Consider the following 16,954-nt stretch of genomic DNA (forward strand, 5'->3'; position numbering starts at 1 on the left):
GGGACAGACAGTTGCCGGCTGTAGCTCGGGCGGGAGGGACAGACAGTTGCCGGCTGTAGCTCGGGCGGGAGGGACAGACAGTTGCCGGCTGTAGCTCGGGCGGGAGGGACAGACAGTTGCCGGCTGTAGCTCGGGCGGGAGGGACAGACTGTTGCCGGCTGTAGCTCGGGCGGGAGGGACAGACAGTTGCCGGCTGTAGCTCGGGCGGGAGGGACAGACTGTTGCCGGCTGTAGCTCGGGCGGGAGGGACAGACAGTTGCCGGGACACGCGGCGCACGGCGAAGCGCTACCTTGCCAACCAGAGTCTGATTAATGAATTTAATTATGTTCTTATTGTAACGTATTAATTATTGTGAGTTTTAATCAAATGTATAATGTCGATGTGTAAAAGGTACAAATAAAATTATATATTTACAAATAATAATCAATTTATTAATTTACATGAACAATATACACAAAATACGAAGTGAAGTTGTGGAATGTGAGTACCGGTGCAGAGAGCATGCGGCACGGCAGCGGTACGGTATCATCATTGCACTCATCATCATGGTACTAGGCTTGGCGTTCCAGCCTGCTCAACAACCTCTTAACATTAATAAGAATTTATAAAGATAAAACATTTAAGAAACTTGTATATAGTACAGCAGACAAACATGACGTCATCATATTTCATTAGCAACAGTAATTTTATTACAACTAGGTGTCAACACGAACACTAATTCTCTCTTTACGTTATTTTAATAACAATATATAAATATAATTGAATAAAAGAGTAATATGTATTGAATAATGCGCGATACGATCACAATAAATGCATAAACATGTATAAACAACGACAGCAACATGATGTTTGACAACAAGTACGATAAGGTCCCTTCAGTGATCATGTTCATGTTAACATTAAGCTTCGTTGTGATATCACAAAGCCGGCCGTGGGCCTGAGCACGAACTAATTATGTATACTATTTACAATAATCTGTTTATTAAAACTAGGCTTCAACTATCATTTCATGTAGCATAACGTTTTTATAAAAATACATGACCTTCGGTGTTGGCAAATAATGATATTTACATTATATGTAAATTATTAGTGTAAAGCTTGACAAAGCACACGACCGACGAGCGTGTACACTCCACACTAAGAAAAATTTGGCCACATTCTTGTTACAATAACTTTTATATACCTACGTAATGAATACGTTCTTATTTGGTAATACATTGACATCCAAACAATACTGTGTAAACAGACAGGCGCCTCACTCGCACAACGAGAGATGAGCCACGCCAGCAGCCCCGACACGCTCCTACTCACTACAACACACGCCTGTACGTTGAGATTCATTTGAACTTCACGAAATAACTACATCGATTTTCAGTACCGTTGCGATAATACAGGATCTTTCAAAAATAAAGTACTCTAAATAGTGTAAATTAACGAGGATTAAAAATCCTCGTTAATTTACGAGTTTTTAACGAGGATTTTTAACTTAATTTTATATGCGATTAAATCGCCTGTCTGTGTGAAGAAATAGAAAAATATTAATTTAGAAGCACATTTGAAGCACAAAATGCTGATGACAGCCAGTGTGTCGACATGTGCTATCAGATCTATATTAGCGAACACTAACACTACATAGAGTACACTTGGAGCTGCCCGGTCCGACGACCGGGCTTGTTCCACTGTAGAGGACATCTGGGATATTCAATAAGCTGGATAATGTAAAACCCGGGTATAAAGCCTGCCATTGACGACACGTCTGCTTGGAACGCTTCTTAACGGAATACGTCCCTATGGTCGTGCTTCAGTTTTCAGGCACATTGACTTACTTCCATTTGGACGTACGCGCACTGGGCTCAGTTGCAGTTCGAAAAAAGTACTCTATAAAATGTATACTCCAGGCCCTTTGGATTGGATACATGGAGATCAATTCGTTTGTAAGTCCAAAGCTGGTAGACGTCCATTTGATCGGAATACGTTTATGACATTAACGAAACGATTTTGGAAGACGTTCACTCCATTTGGATTGATGGACGCATCGTCAATAGTCTATTTCGGCGAGGAAGTTGATGGCAGCCCTAAGTGTTGTCTATGAATATTACTATCTAGACTTAGGTAAAAAGTATCCAAAACCCTACAAGTAGGAGTGCGGCAGCGTGCGGCGCAGAGAAGGCAGCCCACAAGTACAGTTCCAGTACAGCACCATCGAAACTATACCACCGTCACCAGGGCGGAAGTCACTCGGCCTTTATCTATATATCATCATCGATACGGTTTGAAATAATGAAAAATATATTTCGACTGGAGAGTACAAGGGATATAAGCGCGGTCGAAACACGACAAGCATATGGTGCAGCGGGCTGCTCTGTCGCAGCACTGACACGACTGTCAACTCCTATACACAACACATTTGTAGTAGTACTCCTATTATAGTTATATTAGTTATAATAATGATTTCGAAACATCACCAACTATCGAAAACTTTAAAAGCGAATACGATTACAAAGTTATAATGTAATGTTAACAAACGTGAGCGCAGATAATGTTAGATAGATTGGGCAGTGACGCGAATTGAACACACACTATAAGGCAGTGCTGCGGGCAACACATGGCGGTATTTGTACTCTTACGTTTCATTACATAAACTACTCGAGTCGCGGCTTATCGCTCGCTTACTTCACAAGCAATCGTTTATTTCGAGCTTCAAGTGGGCACACTACCACGCCGCTGATCCTCTCGCTGTAAATATTACAGCAGGAGTCGAGTGGCGGCGGTTTGGCGCACTTCCTATATGCAGTACGAAAACATAAAATATCATTTAGAATCCGGCAAGGTCGGCATCGACGTCACGTCAATAGTCGCCTGAGCTATCGCTATTTATATCGAGCGATAGCGACAGCACAGCACACACCGGCGCCCTCTGCGACCCGGGTCCCTCGTGTGACCAAACTGACAACACAAATGTTGCTTGCTCCTAGCTGATAAACTACTGAACGATACAAAAAGAATAGACGTGACGTCGACGGCACCTCACTAGCCGTCGTGGTGCGCCGTCGTGGGCGCAGCAGTAGGCAATGTTTTCGAGAACTTGTTTAAACTAAACGATATCAACATCAGGTCGTTCTGTTAAGTCAGCATGCTGCACCATGGTATAGACGTGAACACAGGTAGAGGCCGGCGGCGCGCGCCAGCAGGCAGACAAGCAGCAGGCGCGGCGCCGGCGCTAGTCGCGCGCGATGGGCGTGCTGCTCGCCAGCGACGGCGCGCGCCGGTCCAGCGGCGACCACGCGCCGCCCGCCTCGCCGCCCTGCTCGCCCGCCGCGCCCGCGTCCGCGCCCGTCAGCGACGTGAACACGCTGCTGGACGACACCTCGCGCACGCAGCGCCGCTGCTCGGCTGCACAACACACGTCGCAATATGTTAACACTCGCTGCGCCGATAATACACCTATCGAGGAGACTCCGAGACACGATCCATTTTATGTGCCGCCATAAGTGAACACACTATTAGCGTCCAAGAATTAATCGTTGGCTATTAAATATGCTAATTGCATTATTATACAGCAATCTAAAAATAGGTGCATGATGCGATGTATAATCTACATTATATCATCAATAAATGAAACCCGTATGGTGGCAGATAAAATCACGAACTTATGTCACGGGAAACGCGGACCTTAGCAGAGCAATAAACCCCCACGCGCCGGCATGCGGCATGGCAACACCTCGGCGGGCCTCGTTTGTCTCTCTCATAAATGTTTTACGGGAGGTGTTGTGTCGCGCGCCAATGCCATTTTGTGATTTAGACAAAGGGCTCGCGACACTTAACATTTTCATTGGTCGTACAAGCGGCATAATGCAAAGTTCAAAGCGCGTGTTCGATCTATGCATAGAGGAGGGTGAGTGGACGTGGTTGTGCTCACCGATGATGTTGTGCAGGTTGTCGATGACGACCTCGGTGTTGTAGGTGGCGTCCACGGCGCGCTGCAGGAACGCCGTCCACGTGCTCAGCTCCGCCTCCTGCACACAAGCGACGCATTCAGCCACGACACTCATCGCGACTGTGTTCTCCACGGAGTTATACCCAATTTGTCATTACTACCGATTGGTCACCAACTATTTTTTCCATACACCAAATCCCAATTGGTCATTCGAGCAAAATAAATAATTTAATATTTTAATTTTGAGTTTCGTTTCGTCACCCGCATAAAATTTCACGTATCAGAGTACCGTCAGAAATAAAATTAAAGTGTTAGAAGAAATAAATGTAAAACTTCGATGTAGGTAAAGGTTTTATAATAGCTCTCATATAAATATAATAAAATTTACATTAAAACACAGGTGAAGACAACATGGGCATTTTATAAACCCGAAAATGTGACTCGATACTTTTTGTACCGGTAACAAAAGTACCAGGAGCCCATAACTAGCAAAGAGATTGTATACCTACATAGAAGAACCATTACAATTCAAAAATCACAAGACTACAATAACACTAGGTACACTACACGTAACGAAAGCGTAAAGACGTAACGCAACGACTCCACGAAGATTCAACGAAGCCTCGACCAAGACTCAACCGAGAGTGAGCTCCGCGGACGCCACGCTGAACACCACGACTCTGCCAAGCGCGCCAAAATGTTGTTTCACCGGATACGCCACCAGAGGGCGCGCTTGCGTCTCGTTCAGTGACCGTACTATTGACTATCTCCGACAAATATAAAATTTAATTAACAAAAATAATTTGAATATATTCAGCAGTTGTGTTGCACATACTGCAGTTTTTTTTTAATTGGACCTTGTTCGGATAAACAGAACGTTTCAGTTAGTCTTCTTTTTAAAAAATTGGTTGACATACATAAAATACAATTCATCGACATGGTGTAAATTGGTATGTTTATCTAAAATTCGTATATAAAACGTAAAATCCTGACACTCTTGACTGCTATACTCCTGTAAGTTATGCGGTCCTTGTACATGGTGGGCAGTTCCATGGACACTCGTTGATTGGTATATTACTCATCTGATTTATGCGATCCTGGTATTTTGGTTTTGGCCGTGCGTTGTGTGACGCCGTTGAAATCGCGATTTTATTAATAACGTCTTGCCATATTCGGAAAAAAACATAACCATCATAAATAAAAAAAAACGTATTACAATATTGTAAAGCTTTTTTTGTTGATGACGAATTGAGAATAAGCAAAATAAAATATTTTATCGAATGACAAACTGAAACACGTTTTTTATGGATGCCAAACAATATGCCAAATCACAAAAATGACGAATTGGGCATAACTCCTCCAGGCACAGCTTGGATCGCAAGAATACAGCAGTTCAGATATCTATACTTCTAAACTAATATAATAAAGAGGAAACAATTTTTGTTTGTTTAGGTATATCCTAAAGGCTCCAAAACTACTGAACCGAAGAATGAAAAATTATTTCACTCTTAGAAAGCTACACTCTTCCAGAGTAACATAGGCTACCTATATTTTATCCAGGTAACTTTTTCGATGCGTTTATTAAAATACAACTTAATCACGTAGCCCTAATTTTAGAATTGTTTATATGTTTATTAAAGACTGTCATCGGTACTCGGTCGTATTACAATCGCGCTCACTTAAATAATATGAAGATGTAATATCGAAATCATGTGATGTAGCAGTAGAGTTATAACAACGTACCGGTGAAACGAAAGTTGTGAAGTAAACATAAATATCGTCATCAACCAAGGAGGAGAATTAAGAGCCGGTGGACAGTACCTACAGCCTATTCCGCCGAGTCACATCCCCCCTTGTGTCAACGCTGGTGCCTAATACGAAAAATTACCCGACAAGTTAAATTCATTCGGAATTCAGTGCAACTGCCAAGCCATTCGTGAAAGGAGATATCGGGTCGTACAGAAGGCACTTCACCAAGCCCGATAAAATATAGGCTTTATCTGTATGATTGGATAATCTCCAAGTACAAGGATATCTCAGCCAGCGAATAAACATTGCCTTGTACTTACACGAAACCGATTACACGAAGACCGCCGCGAGTCCCCACGTGAATAGCGTTGTTACGTGCCGTACCCCAACACACGTGCGCAGGGAACGTAAAGCGTCATATTACCAATGCTATGGCTAGGGCTGCCATCTCGAATTTCGCCAAACCCGGACAAACATTTAAAAAACCCGGACATTTGGCGTAAATCGCATTTTTCCCCCGAACCTAATTTGTAATCCCTTTACTATTAACATATACTTAAATTCAATGAGATGCTTCCTTACATGAAAAGTGTCCGGGTTTTCCCCGGACACTTCTTGAAACCCCGCCCGGACGGCCCCCGGACGGCCTCCAAACGAGGACAAATCCGGGGAAACCCGGACGGATGGCTGCCCTAGCTATGGCCTAGGTTTTCTTAATGTACCTATTCTGTGCCGATTAACTGTTTCTGGAAGTTTTTTTTTTAAATACCTATCAAATGTAGTCGTCTTTTGATAGGGTTCGGTGTAAACATAAACACTATTGTGTGGTGGGATGTGCGGTGTAAGTTCCTAGTAGGCTAGATGTGGCGATGTAGTCAGGTAAGTGGGGCGCCTAGCGACCGATGTGCACCGCGTATAAATAGAGCTGACGTGACGGTCAGGGTCGGGCGCGCGGTCGCTGCACCGCGCCGCCTCGCGCGCCTCTCGCAGAAGCTCCACTCCGCGCTCCAGTCGGCCTGTCTGGACATGAGCATCCGCGCCTGGACAGCTGACCAAATAAAGCGGTTACCTGCTTGGGGACTTCATAGAGGACCCTGACCTGCAATATCGTTGATTTAATAGCCTGCAGGATGAATCACATAAAGGCTAATTATTAATTATCCTTAGTTTATTCAGAGGTCAACCCCTCTAGTGATTTAATTAGGTATGTGCCGAATACGAGCCGAACAGTAATCACCGTAAGTGAGGAGTAATTAAGCCAGCTTCGTTACAGCCTGGAGGCTCGCGTCATATTTCGGTAACATCCATTAACTTGTATAATTCGTGCAACACTTTTTGTCGTCATTGAACGTTGCGCGGGTCAAAACGCGAGTGACGCCAGAAACCAATTCTAAGTATTACAGCATTATTAGCATTTTTTAGGCAGGAGTGCAGGACTCACGCATCATCAGATAGGCAGTCGCTTCTTGTAAAGCACTGGTACCCAGCTGAATCCGGTTAGACTGGAAGCCGACCCCAACATGATTGGGAAATGGGCTCGGAGGATGATGATGGATGGTGGAGGACTCACGCAGGTATATACGGACGGACATATGTTACAGTTCACAAAAAAGAGTTCGGAGACACACTGGGCTGAAATGGCTGGTACTGTAACTACGTATTGGAACTTAACATGTAGATAACCTTCACGAGACGCCGATCAATAAATGAAAGGGTAGGCACCGTAATGCCCTTTTCACATGTATACAGTCACGGCACTGACCACTTGACCACTGTAAACACGGTTTCGACGCGACGCCCGTCTTTTAAGTATTGACTGACTTGCATAGACGATTTCACATTGACACGGTCGAAAAACGGAACCGCGATTACTCAGTTACTACGTAATAGACAAGCTTTTGCTTGCAGCTTCGCCGGCGTGGTGTGTTGATCACCTATCTCCATACCAAATTTCAACCAAATCGTCCAGCCATCCAGCCATCTATACAGCTTACGAACTATCACATTTATAATATTAGTAGGATATAAATAGGATAATCACCCCTACAAAGAAATCCATAACTACTGTTATAAGCACCTACAATATCTGGAAGGTGATAGCTGAGTTTGAAAATGAACCCAGGGTGAGTATAGACTACACTACAACATTTACTTGCAACAGAACAACGAGCCGCTCTATGAGATGTTCTAGTGTATCATCCTTTTACGAACAAAACATCGAGCACGCTCGCCTGTTTGTTACAAACCAACGAGCATATTGGTGTAACATTTCGTCGAGCGTATTGCTGTAACATTTCGTCGAGCCAAGTGCGGGCGATGCGCGGTTGCGGGGTGACGCGGAAGGAGAGGGACGAAAGACTCGCTCACTGTGAGCATTTACCCGTAACATAACGCCGAGTATTTGCACGAACGTAACATTACATGGAAATGCTTTGGAGACTGAGCTTTTGCCTGTATTGTACCATTCGCTAGAATGTTACATTACACGGAAATGCTCGAGAAAATGTTGTTGTCTATACTCACCCTTAACACGCACGCTTAAAGCCAAGAAAACTGTGATAGGCATTACGAATTAAAACAAGTAATTAAGTAGTCTGACTTTTTAACGGCTTATGTTTAACTGATCACCAGATATAGTAACAAATAACAGACAAAAATAGTAAATGATCACCAAAATGAAACTCGCATTTTAATGTAAAACTATAACCAAAGTTTTAACACTTTGCTATCCTATTTAAGTGAAATTACTCCAAAATAAATCATGCGTAAGCCAAAAATAGTAAATGATCACCAAAATTAAACCACCATTTTAAAGTAAGATTATAACCAAAGTTTTTTATATTTAGGCAAAATGAGTCCAAATAAATCATTGTTATCCCAAAAGTAGTAAATGATCACCAAAAGTAGTAAATGATCATCAAAATTATATCAGCGTTTTAATATAAAATGATATCAAAGTTTTTACATCTTGCTATCCTGTTTAAGTAAACTGACTCCAAAAAAATAAGTTCGGCCTGATACAATAAATGTAATAACATTATGGGGACCCTTTTCCTGCACTAGGGTGGAAAATTGTCTATTGCATGCCTCTAAACAGTGCGATAAGAGTGTGTTTTCGAGGGAGTGTATTGAGAAACACATTCTTCTTCTTCTTTCTCCTGCCCTGTTCCCAATTTTACTTGGGGTCGGCGCAATATGTCATTTTCTTCCATTTTCCCCTGTCACTCGTCATACTGACACTCACGCATGCATTGCAAGCCGGACACATAACTTAATATGGCATCATAATACTTTATTTGGTAATAAGCCTACATTTTATGGCAATCACAGTGACTTATTTAGGCAAAAATAATACATTAATTTGGTCGTCAAGAGTTGGTGATCATTTACTAAATTTGGTGGTCGAATACAATTTAAAGTGAAGTCGTGACTAAAATAGCTGGTACTATTACATTTTTAGACTTTATTTTTCTGGTGTTCAGTAGATATTTCTGGTTACAAAACTAAGGGTATCAAAGCATTTTATGGTGGTCATTATATTTGTTCCCCTTTTTAACAGCCCAAAAAAATGGACACATTTTAATTATGTGTTACGTCCCAATCCCTACCTTTAATTCCTTATATCTTAGCGAATTTTATGTTTCGTTAAAATAAAATAAAAAAACCGGCCAAGTGCGAGTCGGACTCGCGCCCGAAGGGTTCCGTACCATTATTTATAAAACGTTCCATAATTTATAATACATTCCATATTCTGTGAATATTTCAAGCAACTATGTACCTGTTTCCGTTATCGATATCGAGCAAAAAAATCACGTTTGTTGTATGGGAGCCCCCCAAAATACTTATTTTAGTATTCAGTAATTATTGTTATAGCGGCAACAGAAATACATGATCTGTGAAAATTTCAACTCTCTAACTATCACGGTTCATGAGATACAGCCTGGTGACAGACGGACGGACGGACAGAGGAGCGAAAACAATAGGGTCCCATTTTACCCTTTGGGTACGGAACCCTAAAAATACGCGTCAATATTATAAAAGACGGACTAATTAGAATCATTATTTTTTCGTCACGCCTCGCACCTGTTACAAAATATGTGCCAAATGTTCTATGTAATGCAATCCGCACAAATCAACTATATATTAGTACCTCAATAATGCTAGGGCCCCTCTGTGCCATCGCTTCTCGCCACTGCCGGCCACGGGGCGACCACGGCGTAAACCGTGTACAAGTGAAAGGTCTAGCACGTCACGGAACCGTGCCGTTTATTCGGCAACCGTATGCTTGTGGAAAGGCCCTAAGTTAAGGCCCATAAGGCCATTATTTATGATAGTCAATAAATTGTTGAGATTTGTAGGCGGCGGAGCCGGTCGTATCTACCAGTCGGGTTCGTATGTGGGTCGCCGGCACTCTCGAGAAAGCTGAAGGATGCGAGAGTGCTGGACGCCGCGCCACGCGCCTAGTTTTTATAGATGTATAAGGAGATAAGCCAGCTGCGTAGGACCACATTTACGCAAGCACAGGTGAACTCCCTTTTCCTTTTAAATAGCCCCATAGGACGGAAATCCATCAAGTAAAATACTAAATATACTTAGATAAATAACTTTATCATTATTAAGTATTGTACTTTAATCTCTTGAATGAATTGAGACCAGACAACAATCACAAAATTTGTGTAAACAAAATTAATAACATGGTGACATTATCAATAGCTGATAGCTGATACGAGCCCCAGAGGTGAGGCGAGACTCGATATTTGATGGCCGCCTGTGACGTCAACTCATATGATTTGTTAGCTCACTACATTGATATTGTACATCAATGGCTTACTATTGCAAATACAGAAGTGGGTCCAAATGGAAACACATGTTTCGTTATCACGTTTGTCATTTTAGTTCGACATTTTCGTTTGCGCCTTTATTTTCATTTATAGCCCTGCTGAGAATAAAGGCGCGCGTGAGCTCGAGCCGCGTCCTGCGCGCCACCACTTTCTCTATCATTACTGTAATCCGCGTACAATGCCACCGCACTCATTAGAAAGTGAATTTCCATTTGGATGCAAATCCCTATATAAGTACTAGATTATTATCATTGTGTAGATCGAAGCGAGCGATTGTTTTATTGTTACACTTTTTCCCGTTATTTTAGATTCTATTGTGATGAGGCGATGACATCGTATGTATGGCACACCTACCGTTCAGTGTACATTAGCTATTCACACGCCATGTACCTACAGCTGGGTCTTCATTATCTCTTTGATGTTGACTAGGTGCTCAACTGGCCGGTAGCAGACGTCCATCGCACTGTACTTAAACTTTCTTGATGGTCCCGAAAGGATCCTCTAGCACTTAATGATTACCAGTGCCGTTTTTACACTTACTAGATCTAAATCATATAAAAGTTTACTTAGGAAGGTGGTCGTACATATATATTGTTATTGTTCGTTATCTTCACTACCAGTAAATAATAAGAGAACTGTGAACCTAAATGATTTAGGCGACATTAAATCAGACAAATATTTGTTCGTGATAATCCAGAGTACGGTAATTTACAACGTCGCAATCAGCACTTGTGCTGCACCTCGTTCTGTAAGTTCATCGAGGGCTATTTTTGAGCATTTTGAGATATTTCGGTACGATTCACCCTCAGCTACGATTATTCAAATACATAGTACACAGTACTAGGGAGACTGGTATCCCCCAACACCCCATCTCCTCAACTGCAAAGGGTGTAAGGAGGCAAACAAACATAATACTGCCCCCATTGCCGACCTCACCTCCCTACTAAAAACAGACAAGGCTCTGGCGACCGACTGATGGCATTATAACCACCACACAAGAATAAGTGGGAAATTACATCGCTTTCTACGCTGCGCTCACCAACACGCATGTCCAGCGCGGTGAGTATGGACAACTGCTCCTTAATGAAAACCACAAAACGGCCTCTAGTCCCCGGCGCGGCGGCTCGGTTAATCTTGGCTACGACAGCGGTCAAGGGTGTGACGAGGTGCTAAGAACCCCAGCAGAGTATCTACTCGCCCTGGTAGCTTACAATGTCCGGACACTATGGAGACTTTCATTATTCTCGATTTAATCGCGACTTCACGTCACTCGACCATGCCTGATATTTAAGAATTTTGACCTACGAAACCAATATGTTTACATTAGAACGTCTGTGGTATCTAAATGATATCAAATGATAGATATGTCTAGAATTGAGGACTTTTTTGGTAACTTTCACCTTTCAAACAGATAACAACTCGTCATTAGTGTGTACGTGTATTAGATTACCGGTAAGCGAGCTGCGTCCGTGCGGAAAATGTAATGTTACAAGACGCGCCGCGCCGCAGACCGTGACTCGACTTCTGCGAGGAAAGGTACGCGGTCGCTTGCAAATAAGTGTGCAAATATAAAATATAACATATAACCAGACTCTTATTGAATAAAACACAATTCGAACAATCCCGCAGCTGTAAGCACACGATCAGTAAATCTATTTGATGTTACAAGTTTATTAAAAATTACAACAAGTATAACGGGATAGTCAGCTCGCTTATCGATTTAATAAGCTTAGATAGAAGTTTCCCGAAGGTCCCGAATGGAATGATGTGTACTTGTGAACATAATATGTTGAATTTATTTAGTAGCTTACGTTATTAGTTCGCAATATATTTATGATTCTAGATTGAGGAGATAAGAGGCAAGGAGCACGGCGGAATCCTTCGCTGGCACCAGCCAGCACATGATACGAGGTGTTGCCGGGCGACCCCGAGCGTCAAAGGTGTGCAGAAGGTGGCATTAACGCATTAAGGTCATAATTGTGAAGCGCGCGCTCAATTGGATAACGCGCGGTAATTGGCGGGCCGTGTGATTTCATCGCGGGTCACTGATGCCGCATCGCCGCTCAATGTCGCCCATCAACGCGAAAACCCATCGAACTATCGCCTCCGACGATGGCTGCACTAACTTCAAAGAGCATCTGCAGCTACGATGATATGCAAAGACGTGATATAATACGGTACCTTACTTCACTCTTTCAATTTCGAGGTTTTATATAGCACTTGGCTAGTTTAAATTGTTGCATTTAACTTGCTGACTAAAATGTTCAAACACACAAAAAACGTACAGAGTTTTATCACTACATAGTATAAAATATGTAAAGTCGATTTTTCTGTCCCCGTGTCCCTTTGCACACTTAAAACTTCAAAACTACGCAACCGATTTTTTAATAGATAGAGGGATTAAAGAGGAAGATTTATATGTTATAGTTCGGCCATTCAGAGAATGCGTTCCTGACACGTCGCGATTGAACTGACGACGTAACTACATTCATTGATTATTGATATAATAATGTTGTTTTAATGCTCCTCAATTGTTAAAACGGTAAACAACCAGCAAAAATATTTTTATCGTAACTGCAACGCAAGTAAATCGCTGTTAGTATCGTTCAATCGCGACGTGTCAGGAACGCATTCTCTGAATGGCCGAACTATAGTAAGTATAGCGGGTCACTAGTCAAAAATAAAACTTTGAGTGACAAACACAGCACATTCTATGACTGTAGAACCGACTGAATTTGATTCCAATAGAGATCCTGAGCGGTTGCTAAGTAAAAATACCCAGAAAAGCAGCTACCGATGAATCATTTCTATCGCCTAACTGTTTATCTAGTCGAAATGTGTACCTGCTTTGGGTGTTTTTACAAAATAACCGAAGTTTATACTGGAAGCCAACAAGCCCGCGGCCGTGACGCGGGCGACACGTGCGTGTCGTTCTTCACTGGCGAAAGGGTCACCAGGGAGGAAGCACGCACTGATCAAAGTTGCGCAACATCGAGAGGCCTTCATATTTCCTTATAATCCCACATCATTCTCATCTGAGTTCATTTTATTTTATTAAGCGTATTACGCACCTCCAGTGATATAAAAATTGAGGTGCACTTGAAACAATTCCAGAGTATAATTTATTCCGGTTAGTTAATCAAGTGTAAGAGTACAATCTGCGGCAGCTGAGTCAACGTGCCGGAGAATGTGCTGAATTGACCCTGATCGTGGCCGCTCTGGAACAAAGGTAATCAGCCATATAGCGTAATGAGGGTCGTCGTCCGCCGGCCACCGCAACCAGGTCGACAAACTGTACGACCTTATTATATGGCACCCGACACTGATACAAATTTAATTATCGACAAGCAGACACACCTCATTGATGTTTTATTATAGAACGTGTCGACTCTTCGAGGGGTCTAGTACCATATCTGAGCGATTTCAGCAATCGTGGTTCTCGCTGGCTCTTGTGCTCAATACTAGTGTTGTACATACGGACGGATAGCCTAGTCGACGACAAAGGGGCAAATGAGATCACCGCCTACATCTTTCTGTAGCTTGTGCTTCTTGTTTATGCTTACATTTGGTAGAACGGGAAGCCGCGCTGGATCCAGGGCAAGCAGTTGAGCTCATTAGCGATTATTGGTGTCATGTGACCGCAACATCAATGTATAGGTTCCCAGGGGGAGCTGAAGCCCTTTAAGTGGCGGTGGCGAGTACGGCAACGATGGGGCTTTAGCGTTCATCAGGTGAGCACGCTGCTATACACATAGCTACGATAAACAATCACCGTACTGGTACTGGTACTGAAGTAATCTATTTCATATATAATCAGTTCTAGTACACGATCGTCAAGCCCATTCAAATGTTCACTTTGTTTAACTGCATTGCACCTTAGAAAGATCTGGTTTCTTTCATATGACTTATGCGTACACATATCTATACTAATATTCTAAAGCTGAAGAGTTTGTTTGTTTGAACGCGCTAATCTCAGGAACTACTGGTCCGATTTGAAAATTTCTTTCAATGATAGCCCATTTATCGAGGAAGGCTATAGGCTACTTTTTATCCCGGTACGGGAAGTAGTTCCCACGGGATGCGGGTGAAACCGCTGGCAGAAGCTAGTTTCTTAATACAACGAGTTTGGATCTACAGATTTCTTTCTTTACAGATTTATTTTTAATCTTTTTTTTTTTTTTTTAATGAAAAAAAAAAGATTTGGCTATTGATTTTACATGTACATATGTAGATTTACGTAAATTAGCAAACGTCTCCTACGAGTATCGAAAGCTCTCTTGTAACATGCCGCGATAGGCCCAGCGCACACCGCTGGAAGCGCGCGAGAGCATCGAAGAGCATGCGCGCGCATCTTTTGTAGATAGACCGCATGTCAAGGAAGGTGGTTAAGGTTTATATTAAACTGTTGTCTTCAAATGCGCCCCGACGCGCTTCCAGCGGTATGTGCTGGGCCTTAAGGTCGTTCATGTCATTATAAAGTTGAGCGATTCGACCTCAGCACACGCAACACCTTGTTCTTTGCACTTGAAGTTATTAAGTTCCTCATAACCATATCTCACGCAGTTCACCACGTAGCCAAGTACTTCAGTCTGCGTGAGTCGTGACTTGGGAGCGTTTCCAATTCAATAACTCTATGTTAATAAGGAATGCGATGCTCGACACATGCTCGATACCTTCAGGAGAACCAGCGGGTCGCAGTAGAAACACGCAACACGCTGTCCTCCGGCGACTACTAAAATATTTTATTCTTAAAAAGCCTTTTAATAAATTTTATTTCAGAGTTCGTGAACCTCATCGCCACTTTTTATGTCACTGGGTATAAGTACAACAACATCGCGTCATGTTGTGTAATCACAATACAGTTCATCGAATCTTATTGTCAGTATCCAGCGCAACTTACAAGACGTAGTCACAGCGTAAGCGTCAGGAATTAACAAACAACACTATTATGATGTAGTAACTGGGTACATAACAAAGAATCCCAATAGGAATTGATTTTTCACTTCAGTAGCTCAAACAAAAACAAACTATGTTTGGCGGGAATTTGTTCTAACTGCTGAAGTGAAAAGTTCCACGCACACGAGAGCAAAGTTTTTTGCACCTCGTGCCTTTAAATCCCTCAACTCATCCTGGATTTTCCTCTAGAATCACTCACTACGCTCAAGCAATCCTTATCCCTATTTCTGAACTTCGTTCCAATAAAAGTCGTCACAGGCGTTAAACAAGTACGATACAAATGAAAACATTCTGACAAAAACTTAATATTGACCTTCGGTTAAATACAGAACCTCCTTTTGGGAAGTTGGTTGAAACAGTGAACCGCAAAATACGTATCCCACCAAAAACATTAAATGTAAAAAAATGCCAAGTCTCTCGATGCAGCCTTTCCATCGTAAAAGGTTTTGAGATCTCATAGAAGCCAAGTCCTATTCAAAATATTTTCCGTCTTACCACAAAAACTTTTAAACGTCTATTCTATTCTATTCTATTTTTGTATATGGCAATCCGTGTCGATGTCAACTTCGACGATTCTGCCAATGACAAGTGAAATGAGAAGCAAGAAGTGCTTACAATTAAAAAAATAAATAAAAAAATATATATATATATTGATTTAAGATGGTGCTGTGGCCGATCTTGTGTAACTTAATGTGTTAGTAGGACGACACTGAAACAAACAGAAATACATTTACATATATAAAAACAACAACAAAATGTTAGTAACACATAACATAAAATATATACCACAACCATACAAACTGTGGCCTAAATATAGGCCACAGTTTATAATTTAATATTGTTTTGATTAATAAACATCAACAGCATCTGGAGCAGTTCTGGACAGGAGTGGGATAGGAGGGAACGGAAATTAGTCGGGAGAGGGATTTTAAGTTTTTGGAGACGACCATATAAATCAAAGGATGAGTTGATAGGACAGTCAAAAAATATATGGTCCAGGGTACCTTCATCCAGACCACACTCGCAGAGGGATGAATCCTGCACCCGAATTTTGCGCAGAAAGACCGGTGTACAGCAGTGACCTAACCGTATTCTGCACAGGACTGAGATTACCCGTTTAGGGTATTTTTTGAAATTGGAAAACCACGGTTTTGGTTTTACAACCGGTTGAATGGCGAAATAAGAGCTACCCTTCTTTTTGCCTGAGATGTTCCACCATTCCTGCCACGAGGTCTCAAGACTCAATTTGGGGAGGTTTAGCAGGTCATGCCCTTGAAGGGAGAAGTGTGCAAGGTCAGCGGACTCAGATGAACACGCATCTTTGGCCAATGCATCAGCACATTCATTGCCCGCTATACCGCAGTGGCTAGGGATCCAGACTAAGTGTACTTCTTTCTCTTGCCTAGTGCAGGAGAAAAGGGACTTTTTAATATCCAGGACAATAGGACAGTGGAGTTTAGTTCTAAAGGG

At 42.2% G+C, this 16,954-nt stretch overlaps 1 protein-coding gene across 1 annotated transcript in view; it reads right to left on the reverse strand.

The window, feature by feature from the left end:
* Positions 1 to 410: 410 nt before the first annotated feature.
* LOC124634909 overlaps positions 411 to 16,954 on the reverse strand; it is a 29,158-nt gene continuing 12,614 nt past the window's right edge. The window contains exons 3-4 of the mRNA XM_047170583.1: positions 3,921 to 4,017; positions 411 to 3,394 (exon numbers count right to left, since the gene is read on the reverse strand). Coding sequence (XP_047026539.1) covers positions 3,222 to 3,394; positions 3,921 to 4,017 — 270 coding nt within the window. The 3' untranslated portion in view covers positions 411 to 3,221. The remainder of the gene's footprint in view (positions 3,395 to 3,920; positions 4,018 to 16,954) is intronic.

The sequence above is a fragment of the Helicoverpa zea genome, chromosome 12 (genome assembly GCF_022581195.2).
Source record: "Helicoverpa zea isolate HzStark_Cry1AcR chromosome 12, ilHelZeax1.1, whole genome shotgun sequence".
Taxonomy (NCBI): domain Eukaryota; kingdom Metazoa; phylum Arthropoda; class Insecta; order Lepidoptera; family Noctuidae; genus Helicoverpa; species Helicoverpa zea.